Source organism: Trifolium pratense, linkage group LG1 (assembly GCF_020283565.1).
Source record: "Trifolium pratense cultivar HEN17-A07 linkage group LG1, ARS_RC_1.1, whole genome shotgun sequence".
Classification (NCBI taxonomy): domain Eukaryota; kingdom Viridiplantae; phylum Streptophyta; class Magnoliopsida; order Fabales; family Fabaceae; genus Trifolium; species Trifolium pratense.
In genome coordinates this window covers 29,136,699-29,152,158 of record NC_060059.1, presented here as the reverse complement: position 1 = coordinate 29,152,158, position 15,460 = coordinate 29,136,699, and the positions used below count along the sequence as shown (strand labels likewise).

At 32.7% G+C, this 15,460-nt stretch overlaps 1 protein-coding gene across 1 annotated transcript; it reads right to left on the bottom strand.

The window, feature by feature from the left end:
- Positions 1–3,811: 3,811 nt before the first annotated feature.
- On the bottom strand, positions 3,812–11,053 carry LOC123897033 (probable voltage-gated potassium channel subunit beta). The gene is made up of 5 exons (XM_045947559.1): positions 11,038–11,053; positions 10,189–10,852; positions 8,805–8,948; positions 7,831–7,995; positions 3,812–4,205 (listed from the first exon to the last, which is right to left on the bottom strand). The coding sequence occupies exons 2-5, from the start codon at positions 10,750–10,752 to the stop codon at positions 4,092–4,094; spliced, it is 987 nt and encodes a 328-aa protein (XP_045803515.1). The 5' UTR covers positions 10,753–10,852; positions 11,038–11,053; the 3' UTR covers positions 3,812–4,091.
- Between the last annotated feature and the right edge of the window lie 4,407 nt (positions 11,054–15,460).

Sequence of the window (15,460 nt, the reverse complement as noted above, 5' to 3'; positions counted from 1 at the left end):
TTTCAAGAAGCGTTGTCTTCCTTGAAGGCTGATATATCGCAAGAGGCCATAAAAGATAAGATAGATTCTCTATGATCTAATAAGACTTAACATTTGAAAGAATTGCCTCCTGAGTACAAATCAATGGGTTGTAAATGAATTTTGAAAAAGAATCTAAAACCTTATGGAACTTTTGATAAATACAAGGCTCGCCTTGTAGCCAAGAGTTTTAAATAAAGAAAAAATATAGATTTCTTCAAAAGTTTTTCTCCTGTCACAAGAATAACATCCATAATGGTACTAAAATCTCTTTATGCTATTTATAATAGTAAACCAAATGAATGTCAAAACCGTTAGTAAACCAAATGAATGTCAAAACCGTTTTCCTTTGTTTTTACGGTGACTGGAAGAAGAAATTAATTTGGAACAACCTGAATATTTTGCAATTCATGGGTGGCAAGAAAATTAAAGTCTATAAGTCATATAGCACTTTATATGGTTTTAAATAAGCCATAAGAAATGTCATGAAAAGTTGACAATTTCATGATATCAAATGAATTAAAAATGAATGAAAGTGACAAATGTATTTACTATAAACTGGTAAATAGCATTTGCATTATCATATGTCTTTATGTAAGTGATTTACATGTTTAGAGCAAACATTCATGTTGTGAATGAAGTGAAATCATTGTTGTCTACCAACTTTAATAAGAAAGAGTTCGAAAAGGTAAATGTAATATTAGTTATTAAGATTATTAATTCATAAATGAAAATTTCCTTAAATTAATCTCGCAATGATGAGAAGGTTTTAAAGAAATATATTTACTTACTGCAAACTTGTTTGCATACTATATGATCTAAGTGTAAAAACTATGGAAGAACACTATTGAAAGTGTAAGACAATTAGAATATAAAAGCATTGCCGACTGCATTCGGTATGTCACTGATTGTACTATACCCGACATTGCATACGTCGTAGTACAGTTGTGTGGGTTTAGTAAACCTAATAATGAGCATTGATATGCTATTGAGAGGTTCATGAAATATCTTACAAGGGTCATGAATCTCATATTACATCAACAGAGATTTTCTGTTGTATTAGAAGGATACAATGATGTAGATTGGAAAATATATTATCATATGATTCTAAAACAACTAGTAACTATATATTTATTAGAGTAGAGAAATTGTATCTTGGATATCAAAGAAACAGACCATATTGGCTCAATCCACTATGGAGTCTGAAATGATAGCATTATCGACGGCTAATGAAGAAGCAAAACGGTTGAGATACTTGCAAGCTGAGATTCCTTTATGGAATAATCTATGCCAGATGTGTTGATCCATTGCGGTAGTACCGCGGCTATTGCATAAATTGAGAATCGTTATTATAACGGTAAGAGACGTCAAATAAGAAGTAAGCACAGTGAAGTGAGAGAGTTACTCTCTAAATGAGCTGTAAGAATGGGTCACGTACACACTGATGAAAATTTAGCAGATCCTTTGACGAAAGGAATAGCTAAAAACGATGTCCATAATACATCCAAGAAGATGAGATTAATGCCTACTGTGAATTACTTATGATGGTAACCCAACCTAAAAGACTTGAGATCCCAAGAATTAGGTTTCAATGGGTAAACAACAAGTTGTGAGTAATATGAGGTGATCATGCAATGATAAGAGAAGCATGAATCCTGAAAGCGAATGGATGAGATATTAAATCTCTTAATGAGATCTATACTCTATATGAGTGGAGTATCAAGCTTCAGGAGTACTCTTGATAGACTCGCCTATATGAATGTGGAACTTAGGCCGATTCCTATGGAATTTTGAGGCGAATTCCTAGAGCGTTCATGAAACTAGGATACACGTGCAGGACCATTAAAGCACAGGCTTTTAAGATACACCTTAGGAAAGGTTGTGTGGGGTTTGAGAAAAATCTGAGATAGAGTTCAAGACAAGCGTCACTGTTGTTGAATCGGGCTCTTACTCGCTATGTGAAGGTTCAAGACAAACGTCACATTTGCTTATACGCTGTTTTAGAATTTTATTTTAAATTCAAGTGGGGGATTGTTGGAATAAATTGCACAATTATGTGTTAATTGAAAATAAAATATTGGGTACTAGAGCATTCTAGCATGTATTTTTGAAAAATAAATAAATTAAGTCCTGCATTGATAAGATTGCACACTATATAAAATAGTGGTAAGTTTTTGAGAGAAAATAGGAGGAACTCGATAAAAAACCCTAAGGGTCCGTTTGACCTAGCTTTTTTTGAGTTTATGTAATATAAATTAAGTTTTATGTTATTTTATAAGTTTACACTAGTGAAAATTGTAATTTTATAAACTATTTTATCATAAACTACCTTGACAAACTTATAATAATATATAAAAATTGCATAAGTTGTTTGCATAAACTCTAAATAGGAGGAAAAAAATCAAGCCAAACGATACCTAAGTATAAGTGTTAAGTCTCTTGAAAAACCAACCCTAGAGATCGATATATCAAGGTGCGGTCACTTGGTTTTTTATTTTTGGAGCGGTTTTCCTTTGATAGCCGTCACTTGTTGATGTGAAAATATTAAATTGGATTAGCCATCATATTCATTCTTCAACATCACAAATGATAAGGATTTGACAGAGGGAATTTAACTACCACTTAACAAAGGCTGGCAAAGTAAGTAGTGCTCACACACCATCAACCGTTGCACTCTACGTCGACAGAAAGTGTAACGTACTTATTTTTGTCTTTGTGTCAGAGACATTGAAATCACTTCATCTTTCATGGTTTGGAAGTTGATATATTATATTGAAAAACAATTCATTTATCATACCCCTAATTCATATTGTTTAGAAAAGCTTTGTGAGTGGCTTTCAATTCCTGTAATAAAGAAACCGAGTGGTTAACATTTTTACATAATGTTATTGCACTGTTAAGTCTATATATATAGAGTTCATTGGATGGTAATATGTTCTGCAAATTAGAAGAACTAGTGTTAGTAATAGTTTGTTTTAAGAGTGGTTAATTACCATCGTTCCTTGAATTAAGAATACTCATAGTATGATAGTCTTTTCGACTTAAGAATACTCATAGTACTATAGTCTTTTCGACTTAAGAGTGGTTTTAGTATCATATTTAAGGATGTAATTCTTGCCCGATATATACAGTGACCCGCGACTCAATTCAGTAATCTCTTCGGTAGCTGAAAATTATTTTAAACAATTTTTAGTCTCAGAAACAACAGTTGTCAATATAGACTTGAGCATCATAATGCTAAACTCTTGTAGATACATTTTTCACAGTGATCCACCGTATTGAGAACATGTCTCCGCCATACCAAAACCTTCCAGAAACAAACACTACCACATACCACCAGAGTTATCTAGTTTTGTCTTGCTCGGAGCTGTGCTGAACGAGAAAAGAAATTCATTTTACTTTTGAAAATTATAGATAACAATTTGAAAACTTATTCAATACCCTCCAAAACTCACCCTCAATGACTTTCTTTTTAATTCATCCATATTAGGATGTTTTGGTTCAATGAAGAAAAATCATCTCCATGCAAATGGGAGGCTCCCTTCTTCCCTTCATTTGTAAAAGTCACCCTCTCTCAACTCGAAAACATAACCTAAATGTTCTATAACGCGAAACATTTTAGCTGTTAAGTATCCTAAGCTAAAGAATGTAACCTTTCAATTATCTGCCAGCGGTAAAAATATGCCCAAATTCATTGTTTCATGCACCCAAAATAATTAATCATGTCTTGTCCCATGGCAGAAATAACTATCAAGAGAAACAATGGACTATATCGAAATCCAAACAATATCTCTTTAAAAGAAAAAACTATCAAACCATAAGCATATATTAATCTAGGATGATAATGTAAACCAATATCCTTGAGTATATTTAGCTCCTAAAACCCATTTGGAGAACTCAAACCCATAAATAAGAAACCATAATTAGTACCACAGTTAAAAAGGAAAAGAGGAGGAAACCACATCAATAACAACAATTAACTGTAACATAAAGTTGTTTTCCCATGAAAAGGGATCATGAAACTTTCCAATGAATGCACATATATGTTGTGTTGCATATGGAAAACCTGAAATTCATCTATATGAATCCGGGCGCTTTGGTTTGGATTGAACAACAGCCTCGATCTTCTCCATCACAGCAGGAGTCAGTAATGGAATGACATCAATAGCCTTCATGTTCTCTTGAATCTAAGCAAAGGAAAACAGAAAATATAAGATAATTGGCAAAGTCCATTCATGCACGCAAGTATGCTTCATATTAAGAATGATGGCAATTGCATTTATGTTCTACTGAATCTAAGCAAAGGATAACAGGAAAAAATATGATGGTGATAAATTCCTTACACGGGGAAATACAAACTTTCCGCACTTAAACTATATGGTAAGAGTCCCACATTAGTTGCGAGATGGCTTGAATATATGTTTCTAAGTGAGGGAAATCCTCACCTTATAAGCTGGTTTTGTGAGTTGAGTTAGGCTCAACTCCCAATTCTAAGACTAAGTTATGCATATGTCCATGATATATTTAAATCGCCATTGTTACTATCAAACAATGAAAAATACATAAAAAGTAAAACATGGATTATGACGGTCAAGATGACCTCTATTTCTTTTCCCTATAGCATATACCAATTTTCTGTCAACTGATTAATCGATGTAAACTTAGCAGCCTAGTACTGTGATTGATTATTTAAGTTTCTGCACATCTACAAAAGGTTAGACCATCATTATGCATGCCTTGTTAATAATGTTAAAATTCAGATCTCCCTATTGTACTAGTTCCTTAAAATAACTGTACTATTCCTAAGAGTACATAAGCTCCCTATTGTACATATTTCAACAAGAAAACACCATTAGTGATTTTGTCCCTCTTTTCATGTTCAATTCAATTTATAACCTTCACAACCTTCATAATAACAGTTCAAATTTAAAATCATTAGTGATTTTATCGCTCCTTTTCTTTTGTTTACATCTACTCTCCTAAAACCTAAATGATTTTACAATATTCCAAATAGATGTTTTCTTAATAACACAAATATACTTTTCTGTGAGACTGATAAAAGCTATAGATCTGTTTTTCGATAAGTAATTGAAAGCCTAGATATGTTTTACTACAACTAAAATAAACTAAGCATTCCAGCCATTCAACGCTAGTAAATCACTTCTGAAAGCTAACATCAATATGAGGAAAGAAAAGGAGACTGGAAATGAGCAATGCGAATTTCTAGATTCATTTCGACCATCAATTACAAACACAAACCAGTATATCCCTTAAGGGAAAATGTTTAAAAACTAAGTTCACACACAAAAAAACTACTCAAAGCTTAAACATAAAACAACCAAGTTCACACACAAAAAACTACTCAAAGCATAATCATAATAAAACGACCTAGTCCACAAAAGAAAATACTTTTAAGTCTAGAACAAATCACAAATGCAATGTTGATGCAAGAAAACAAACCCAAGACACAAAAACAGAGCAATCATCAATTCACCAGAGACAAACAACTTGTGCGCAATTCAGATCGGAAGGGGCATGTAGGATCGAAAATCGTATGATTTTACTATTTAAAACTAGAACTTGATAACCTTGTCTGAAACAAGTCTGCAACCTGAGTCATATGCCGCGGTGGCCAGTAAATTCTTCAAGTTTTTATTCAGTGGGACGGTTTAGCTATGGAGTATGTTAATCATTGCTTTTGGACTGTATTACGTGGCTGTTTTATCTTTATTTTCTATTGTTTCAGTTTTTTTATTTGAGTCAATAAGTGGTTCCTACATCTTAAAAGAGAAAGTAGTTTTTGTTATCCCACATTCCTAATTCTATGGTGATGCTGTTGTGTTCTGTTTTGATATTTTGAAAACACTATTTAGTGTATTGCTGTAGTCATTAATAAACTGAATTTCCCTATTTCATCTCATTGATATTCTCTTCAACCTACTTTACTTTAGTTTTCAATTCTATTTTTCCATAAACCAACAGAGTATGCTTCTTGGGATGATTGGACCAACTTACAAGACAAATTTCCATAACTCACCCTTGGTTAATGTTATGGCAGCTAACAGCTCATTTGGAAATCCAAGTTGCCTAAAAGAATCAAGTGGTGAATTGGAACAGGTGGCTATCGACCCAGGAACTCGGGAACCAAGTAGGAGTAAAATAGAGAAGAAAGGTAACAGAAATATGCAGAGGAGTATGTCAAGTAAGCAAAGACACATCCAGAAATTTATTGAAAGGTCGGCTGAAAATAATTAATTATAAATTATAATATCTCTCAATTTCTGTTTCCATTTTAATTCTTGTCAAAGATTTATAAAAAAACCAATGTTTTAAGAACCGGACCGGACATCAAACCGGTGTGACCTCCGGTTCATGGTTCAATCGGTTCAACCGTTGTAGAACCGGTAGAACCGGATATTAAATAAATATATAATAAAATAAAAATACTCATCTCAACACCAAAATCACATCTAGTAAAAAAAAAAAACACACCAAACTCACATTTTCATAATAAAAAATAAAATAAATACATGTCTTATTTTCAGTGACCAACATTTCATAAAATATGGCCCAAGCCCATTATACTAACCCTAATATATAAAACAATAGCTAAGAAATTATGGCAAAGAATGGAAACAAATGTGCAGCCGCCACCTACTTTCTCAAATTCATCCATCATCTTCTTTATGCTTCATATCTTCTTTCTCTCTCTATCTGATGGAAATAAGTTCCATCTCTTCTTCAAGCTCATTCTTTTTTCTTATTCTTCTTTATCTTTTATTTTTATCCTTCTTATTTTTTTCATCACTTATGTCAATTGAATATGAATATAGAAGAGGGGAATGATGTTGTTTTGTTCATACATGGCAAAGAGAAGATAGAAAGCTTTCAATTTGAGGAAAGGTCACAGTTTTCACGCGTTTTTGCTGTGAAAAAAGAAAGAAAAAAAAATTGAATTTTCTGTTTTTTTTTTTTTTTTTTTTTAAATTAAGGGAGAACGGACTAGCGGTTCAAAATGGTTTTTTTCCCGGTTTAACGGACTAGCAGTTCTGACCCTTCGTCCGGACCGGTGTTGTGTCCGGTTCACGGCTGAACCGGTCGAACCATCCGGTCCGGTTCTTAAAACATTGCAAAAAACAGTGAAACCAGAAAATGGAAACAAACTATAAAGACCCCCTAATTCTCAGTCTTTTCCTATTTTCATTCATTTCTATTTGAAAAGTTTTCATACCATTAGGAAAACAATGAACATCTCAAACCACCAGACATTTGGTAGTAACTAATAATAAATGTGAAAACCTCTCCACATTAATACCTCGTGTAACAGAAAGAAGAGCAGACACTTGTCCTAGCCTCAAAAATCAAAGAGAGCAGAATATAGAAAAGGCAAACAGTGATACAAAGAAGAAATAAGGAACAATATATCAATAATTCTGGATCACAGACACTGACATCCGAAAGAAAAATCTTAACACAGTTTCTCACAGCGCAACCGACAATGCTATCTAACTATTGTGACTGATAATCAAAAACCTTAATTTCAGCAAATGTAAAGGAAATTACCCATTAATAAAAAAATTACTCTCCTTAGTGATAACTAAATAATAGAAAATCCCTAACATTACAAGACATTGGTAACTAAAGTGTATCGAGTTATCTCATGCCGATGCTCGAGATAAGTAACTGAACATTCGCCAGCTGCTATAAGTATTTCTTGCTAAATGCATAATGTTTCAAGAATGAAAACGAAAGATTTCTTTCACTACCTAAATGACGTCTTTATAAAAATGTATTGACAATGTGAAAACTAACCTGAGACTCTTTGGTAGCACCGCAGATAACTGAGGAAACATTAGGATTAGCAGCACACCACGCAATTGAGAGTTGAGCTAATGGCACACCTAGCTCATCTGCTATTGGCTTTAAACCATCAACCTTTCGGAGCACATCATCAACCAGTGATCGAGATGCAAGATTCTACAATACATGAGAACAGAAATAATTGCTCAGTAATCTAAACAAAAGGGGCCACAAAAGTCTCATCCCATTGTCATCCATCATACAACAATAATATCACAACATATGTCAATTTAGAAGGAAATGAAGCAATACAAATGAAGAACACGTTAGTCCTTATGTCTAGTTCTATCCAATAGTGACGATTAATTTGATGATGTATAAACTTACAGTGTTGATATGACCATTAATAATTGTCACATTGCAAAACGGTAATGACATGTCAAAATTTTGGGCCAAATTAGTCCATGTATTATTCTTCTTCAACATTTTGAACATGTTCGTACTCATAAAAAAGGGCCTATATTTGTCACTGACTCAATATACTCAAATTAGTCCTGCATATATTATGATCTTTGTGTTCCAATTAACAACCCAAAATAGTCACAATGTTATTCGTCTCTTTGAATTCATTCATAGTCATCTAGAAAGACCCCTCCCTTCATAAACTCAAATCATTCCCTCTTTTCTCATGCCCTCTTAATCTACATTTAAATTGTAGTAATTGGAACCAAACAATGTACCACTAAACATGTACCTCGAGTACCATCCACATCGATTAATTCAAATTGTATGCAATGTACCAAAACGTAACTACAATCAGAAATACAAAAGACATACCACAATCTTAGTGACAACAAATCCAATGAGGTGACCCAGTTCATTTAAATTAAAAAAAATATGTTATCACATAAGACACGGTGAAGAAAAAAAAAAACAGAAACTTTTTCTCAGAAAAAGCAACAAAAAGGCTGTAAGAAGTTAATTACTTTGTAATTTTCCAAAGCAAAACGACTATCTGGGGGAATAACTCCTTTCTTGTATTTTCCAGTGAGGACTCCAGATGCAAGTGGACTCCAAGTGGTGAGACCTATTCCATAAGATGAGTACAGTGGAAGAAACTCATTCTCAACCTGCAACGTACATTCACACACTCAGATCAAACCAACTTAAATATCCAACTAAAATGAAAAAAACACATATCAACGATATCATATAAGCATATAACAAGCAATATTATCCATACGGATAAGGGGAACTCCAAAATAACTACAGATTTTTATCGAACATATTTTTGTACAAATTTTCCCTTAAAGATAAAGTTCTTTATTAAATGGATGTAATTCATATACACTGTCAGTGTAAATATATTTTAGACCATCAATCCATTATAGCGGTTAGATCATTAATCACATTTGTCTTTAATCAATCATATTTGACTTTAATCGTAAGTACTTCTACAGTCACATATATGATTGGTTGTGATTTGCTTATCTTACACTACAATGCATCACAATTAAACTCTTCAAATTTAAAAACATAAATACTAAAATTACAATTTAGAAAACTCTTCTACACTAGTAGGAATCGAACTAGGTCTTCTAGAGTTTACAACACCTTTTTTTTTAGTAAAACAAAGGTATCCTCTGCGCGCAACTGCAGAGACTAATCCCCTCGAGGTAACTGAGATCCATTTAAGGGGTTGACCTCTCCCAACAAATGTTTCTCTATATGCACCGGTCGGGGATCAAACCCAGGACCAAATGGTTAAGGATCCCAAGTATCTACCACTTGTGCTACACTATGTTGGTTAGAGTTTACAACACTTTAACACACTACAAATCAACCCGTTGCAATTTGACCCAGGTAAATATTATTCAACTTAAACAAGCAACTTAAATTAAAAACCAACATTGTTTTTTTCGACCAAATAAAAACCAACACTATTATCACCAACTATCTATTTGGATACCGTTCATTTGAAGCTTATAGCACAAACGCTTATCATATAGTATAAGCTTAAATAAGCTATTTTTACAGCAAAAGATAAAATAAAGATAAATTGTTTTTATATATGCTAGGAGCTATTTTCATAAGTTACATTGAAGAAGAACTTATGAAAATAAGCTAAAAAAAATACTTAAGAAAATTGTCATAAACTTTTTTCATGAGTTCTCCTAAACAGTCTTACAAAACTTATATAAGTAGAAAAGATCAAATAAATCGAACCAAACAGCCTCTAACTAATAAACATAATAAAATACATGCACAACAAATATTTCATAAAATCTCCCAAATAGTCTCACAAAACTTATATCAATCAATCTATCTAATAAACATAATAAAATATCAATAAAAACATGAAATTTAAACCTTATGCCTGTTCAAGAGATTATACTCAGGCTGTTCAACAATAGGACCAATCAAATCCAAGCGTTGAGCAACAGACCAAGCTTCAGTAATCTGCTGAGCAGTCCATTCACTAGTCCCCCAATAAAAAGCCCAACCCTTATCAATAACATGATTCATAGCTCTAACAGTTTCTTCAATAGGAGTACAAACATCAGGTCTATGACAATAAATAACATCAACATATTCCATATCAAGTCTCTTAAGAGAAGCGCGCGTGCCTTCCACGATATGTTTCCGCGAAAGTCCTTTATCATTTGGACCTTGACCACCCCAAAAGATCTTGGTGGAAACGACTATGTCTGATCTTTTCCAGCCGAGTTCACGGATTGCTTGTCCCATGATCTCTTCTGCTCTTCCGTTTGCGTAGATTTCTGCGTTGTCGAAGAAATTAACGCCGTGATCACGGCAACATTGGAGTAAGGATTTGGCTTCTTTGACGTCGAGTTGGTTTCCGAAACTTACCCATGCTCCGTAGGATAATTGGCTTACTTTTAGACCTGATTTTCCGAGATTGTTGTATTGCATCTTGGAGGAAGATGATGATGCAGAGAAATGGAGTGAAGAGAGAAACAAAGAGTGATGAGATGAGACTCTGTTTGGATGGATCTAGAAGTGATTAATTTATTTAAGGGTTATGTTAACGTGTGCCCTAAGGGCATATGATAAGGTATCTTAATATAGAAATATTACATTTAATAATGTAAGAAATTTAATGCATAAAAGTAAAAATGCACAAGTTCCCAGAAATAATTTCTATATTTGCTTCCTTAACATGTGCCCTTAAGGGCACAAGTTAACATTCTCCTTTATTTAATTTGGCAAACAAAAAGAACAAGGGTAAAGTACTTACACACCAACGTTGTCTCGTGGTTCAATAAGACATAAAATTATTTTTGTCCAATCACTTGTTCTTTTATTGTCTTGTTCTAAAAACAATTTTAAAATTAAATATGGTATAATTGAAATTGTTTTGTTAAATCATTTACTCCCTCCGTCCCAAATTATAAGGGAAAATAAAAAAATTACACTTATTAAGAAAAAGTAAAACATGAGAATTTGAAGTATGTTTTTGTGAATTTTTCTTGGAATAAGTTGCATAGGAAGATGTAAAAACCATTTTTATTGGTTGTTGTTTATTGAGAAAATGAGAGAGAGAAGAAATTAAATGCAATTTGCATTTAATTTTATGAAAATAAGAAAAAAACATTCTTGAAAATGATTTTTTCTCTTATAATTTGGGACAAAAAAAATGGACTTTTTTTCCTTATAATTTGGGACGGAGGGAGTATATTTTAGCTATTAAATGCACTTTAAGTGATTATTTAAAGAAGCAATTAAATGTAGCAATCAACTGCACTTTAAGTGATTATTTTTTAGCAATCAAATGCAATCAAATACAATCAAATGCACTTTAAGTGATCATTTATTTTTATTATGAATTGTTCATGAATTTTTCTGAACAATTTGTCACAAAAAATTAATTAATCAACTAAAGGTTAAGGAGTATGAAGTTCAATGTTCAACTCCTGATAAAGGAGAAAAAACTAACATAACATAATATTGTAATACTAATAAGAAAAATAAAAAAAACAAATGTTTTTAATTTATGTGTCTAATTTTTTCGATAAAAAGGATATGTAGAAAATAATGAAGAAAAAAAAAATTCACGTGTCTTGAGAGAAACATAGATTGGAAATTGGAAAGGAATCCAATAATAAGACTTTGATGATAAGGAGAGAGAAAATTAAGAGATAAATAGAAATAAATTAGTGAATGAGATTGTAACCAAAAAAAGTTAGTGAATGAAAATATCACATCCAAAAGTGGCATATTTTATAAGGGCTCTATTAGATTGGATATTTGGATAAGGCCCAATGGACCAAAAAGTCGAACACATCTAATCAAGAATTTTAGTTTTCGCGCCATCTAGAAATTCTCACGCGTCCCCTAAAATTATCAAAATAACCTCATTGCATTATAGGATGCGAACAATATTCGCACCTTATTTTGCAAGTGGCAATTTTATTTAAATCAAGTCCAACATATGCACCCCCATGAATGAAAATATTATAAAAAAGAGTTCGGATTCTAGGATGCGCTGAGTTTGCATTTTATGATGAACATATTACTTTTTGGTGTTTCTCTGAATATAACTCAGAGAAGCTAAGGAAGAAGGGGAATTTAGTTGACAGACTTGTCATACCACACAGTATCAATGTGTTAAACCATGTTGACAATAGCCATAATGTCAACGTCACTAACTTTGTACTTGGGTGATTCAGTTTCTCACATACCATATTTTCAACCTTCATACTCATTGACTTTTTTATCATTCAAGCAGAGATGTTATCAAATTAAAAAATCTTAAGAAACAAGAAACATTCATTAATAACAAACAAGTAAACAAACAAATTTAAAAGTACAAATCAGACCCTAACTCCAACAAATAATCTTGACTCAAAAGAAAAGAAAAATACATCAAAGGAAAAATAAAATAAAAATAAAGGTGCGAGAAAATAAAGTTGAGTTTAGAAAACTCATGGGCTACCTTCCATAAAGCGCATGTTTAATATCTCGAGTTTGACAAACCAACACTCAAGCTAGGATGGATACTTTAAATTTGATTCACCCTTGCTCTTCTTTTTCTCCTTCTCAGGAAGAATATCAATCTTCTTGGCAACAAGATTTATTTCTCTAGTGGCAAATTCTTGAACTTTTTCCACTTAGTCCTCCATTTTTCTTCTCTTTTTCCGTGTTATTTTTAGGGTTTGTTTTGATGTTTTTACCTCCTTTGAATTCCCTCTATTCTTTTGGTTTTCTTTAGAAGAATTAGTCTCACACCCGTGCGATGCATATGTGTTATGTGGTATTTTATATTATAATGTTGAAAAATCATTCGTATAAATTGTATCAATAAGTATTATGAAAATAATAATAATAATAATAATAAAAGTGATGTACTTATCACTTCCTCCAACCAATATATTTTCAACCTTATATGTTGATCATTCTTCAACCAATTTTTTTATCTTTGAAACCAAACTCTTTCCCACAGTAGCAAGAATCTTATCACACTGGATGATCAAAGTAAAAAAAAAGGGAAAAAGTCAATAAAATAAAATAAAAAAACATCAATAGAGATTTTGTGAAAATGTGAGAAGTATATCAAGATAGTACATCACTTTTTCATCAACAAACAACATATTCATAGACTAACCTCACTTTGGTTTGTATTTGTCTGTTACATTCCACACATGAATTATTCGAACTTTCAACTTTAGATTTGCTTTTCCAGCTACTATAGCGGACACAAGAGTGTAGATATGAGCTATGGTTTGAAAGAGTGATTTTTTTTTAACTAAAAACTAAACTCAATAGAAATGTATGCATGGATAAAGAAGTAACTGATATGCTACTTATATATAGGGATGGCAACGGGTGCCCATGGGTGCGGGTTTGACACTTACCAAACCCACACCCGAAATCATCACCCAAACCCAAAGGCTGTTCGGGTGGCAAAACAACACTCACGCCCACACCTATTGGGTTCGGGTTTTTTCCACCCAAACCCGCAGCACATTTGAAAATAATTTGCAAATTTAAGAAATTAAATTCCAACATAAACTTTGAATTAAATTTCAACTAAAATTAAGGTCTTCCAAGGAAATTCAAACATAGACTTTCAAGAAATTACAACATAGACTTTCAAGAAATTAAATTACAATTAAAATTTAAGGTCTTCCAAGGAAATTGAGGAAGACTATGAGGGTAATTAGGTAATTATAAAATATTTCGGGTGGGTGTATGAGTTTCGGGTGTGGGTTTGACTGATACCAAACCCACACCCATATTATCGGGTGTCACCCGAACCCAAACCCAAACCCAGTCAAATCGGGTTTCGCCAGTTGACTTGGGTTTGGGTTCGGGTGGGTCTCTCGGGTTTGAGTTTTTTTGCCATCCCTACTTATATATACCTATATGTATAGAGAATGAGTAGGGACCATCAAAGTTGAATGAAATATGATAATGATAATGATTATACATTTCAATGTCATAACCTAGGTCTTTGCATAACCTTCACTCTTCTCTACAATTATAATGTAATTAAGTCAATAATGTATACACTCTTCGACTCTTCGTATTTTTGTGTGTGACTAAATTATAAACTATTTGTTGTCTCTATGAAAACGGTTGACATTGAAATGAGATAAATGTTGAAAGAGAATCCAACTATGTTCATCCTCATTGTCACTAAGGAATGTGATAATAATGTAGAAAAATGTAACATCTTGTGACATTATTGAGTGATTTAATTGCATGTAAGTGGGTGATGTGGATTAAGGTTAAGATGAGTAGTAAGAGAACTATCTAAGATTTATATATATAAATAATTAATTTGTTGAATCGATCTAGCTAATAACTCACTTTAAATAGTTTCCTTCACTAAGTCTTCAATTACATCAATTGGATAATATTGGAGATTTTCATTTTGATGTCTCATAACTTTAAAAGCATTGAAAGTAATCTACTCATTTGGATATATCAACACGACTTTACCTAATTAATTCTACATAAATCAAGGCTCTACCAATTGCTAAGAAAGGTTTTCTAAGGAGGAGTGGTAGTTCGAAATTTTCTTCCATATCCAAAATAAAAAAGTCAATCAAGTCATTGAGCTCAAGTGGTTAATGAGCTTCATCAAAAAGGACGGATTTCAGGAGAACCCGGATTCTATTCCTGGGTGAAACAATTTCTTGGCTGAACAATTTCGAGAGAACCTAAATTTTACTTACCTCACGACCGAACTCTGGACTACTAGACCCCTTTCCCCTAGGAACCAGATGATTATAAACCAAAAATAAAAAACAAAAAAGTCGGCCGGAAATAATAAATTATTCATCCTAACTAACCAACATCAAAGTCATCTTCGTCGACTTAGGTTTCCCACAATCAAGTTTGCTCATCATAGAAACAGACATCAAATATTGCTTGAACCATCTTCACTAAAGGCCTACAAATTAAATAACATTTGAAAATTTCTCATCCCACCTACCCATTTTCTCACCACACCCCTGGAAATTCCATTTTTGCCCTTGGTCAAAAAATTCGGAACGCGTTTTCCGAATTTTTTTTGCCTTTAAAAACAACTTCGGAATGTGTTTTCCGAATTTTTTCCAAATTTGAACTAAAAAAATTCGGAAAACGCGTTCCGAATTTGTGACCAAGGGCAAAA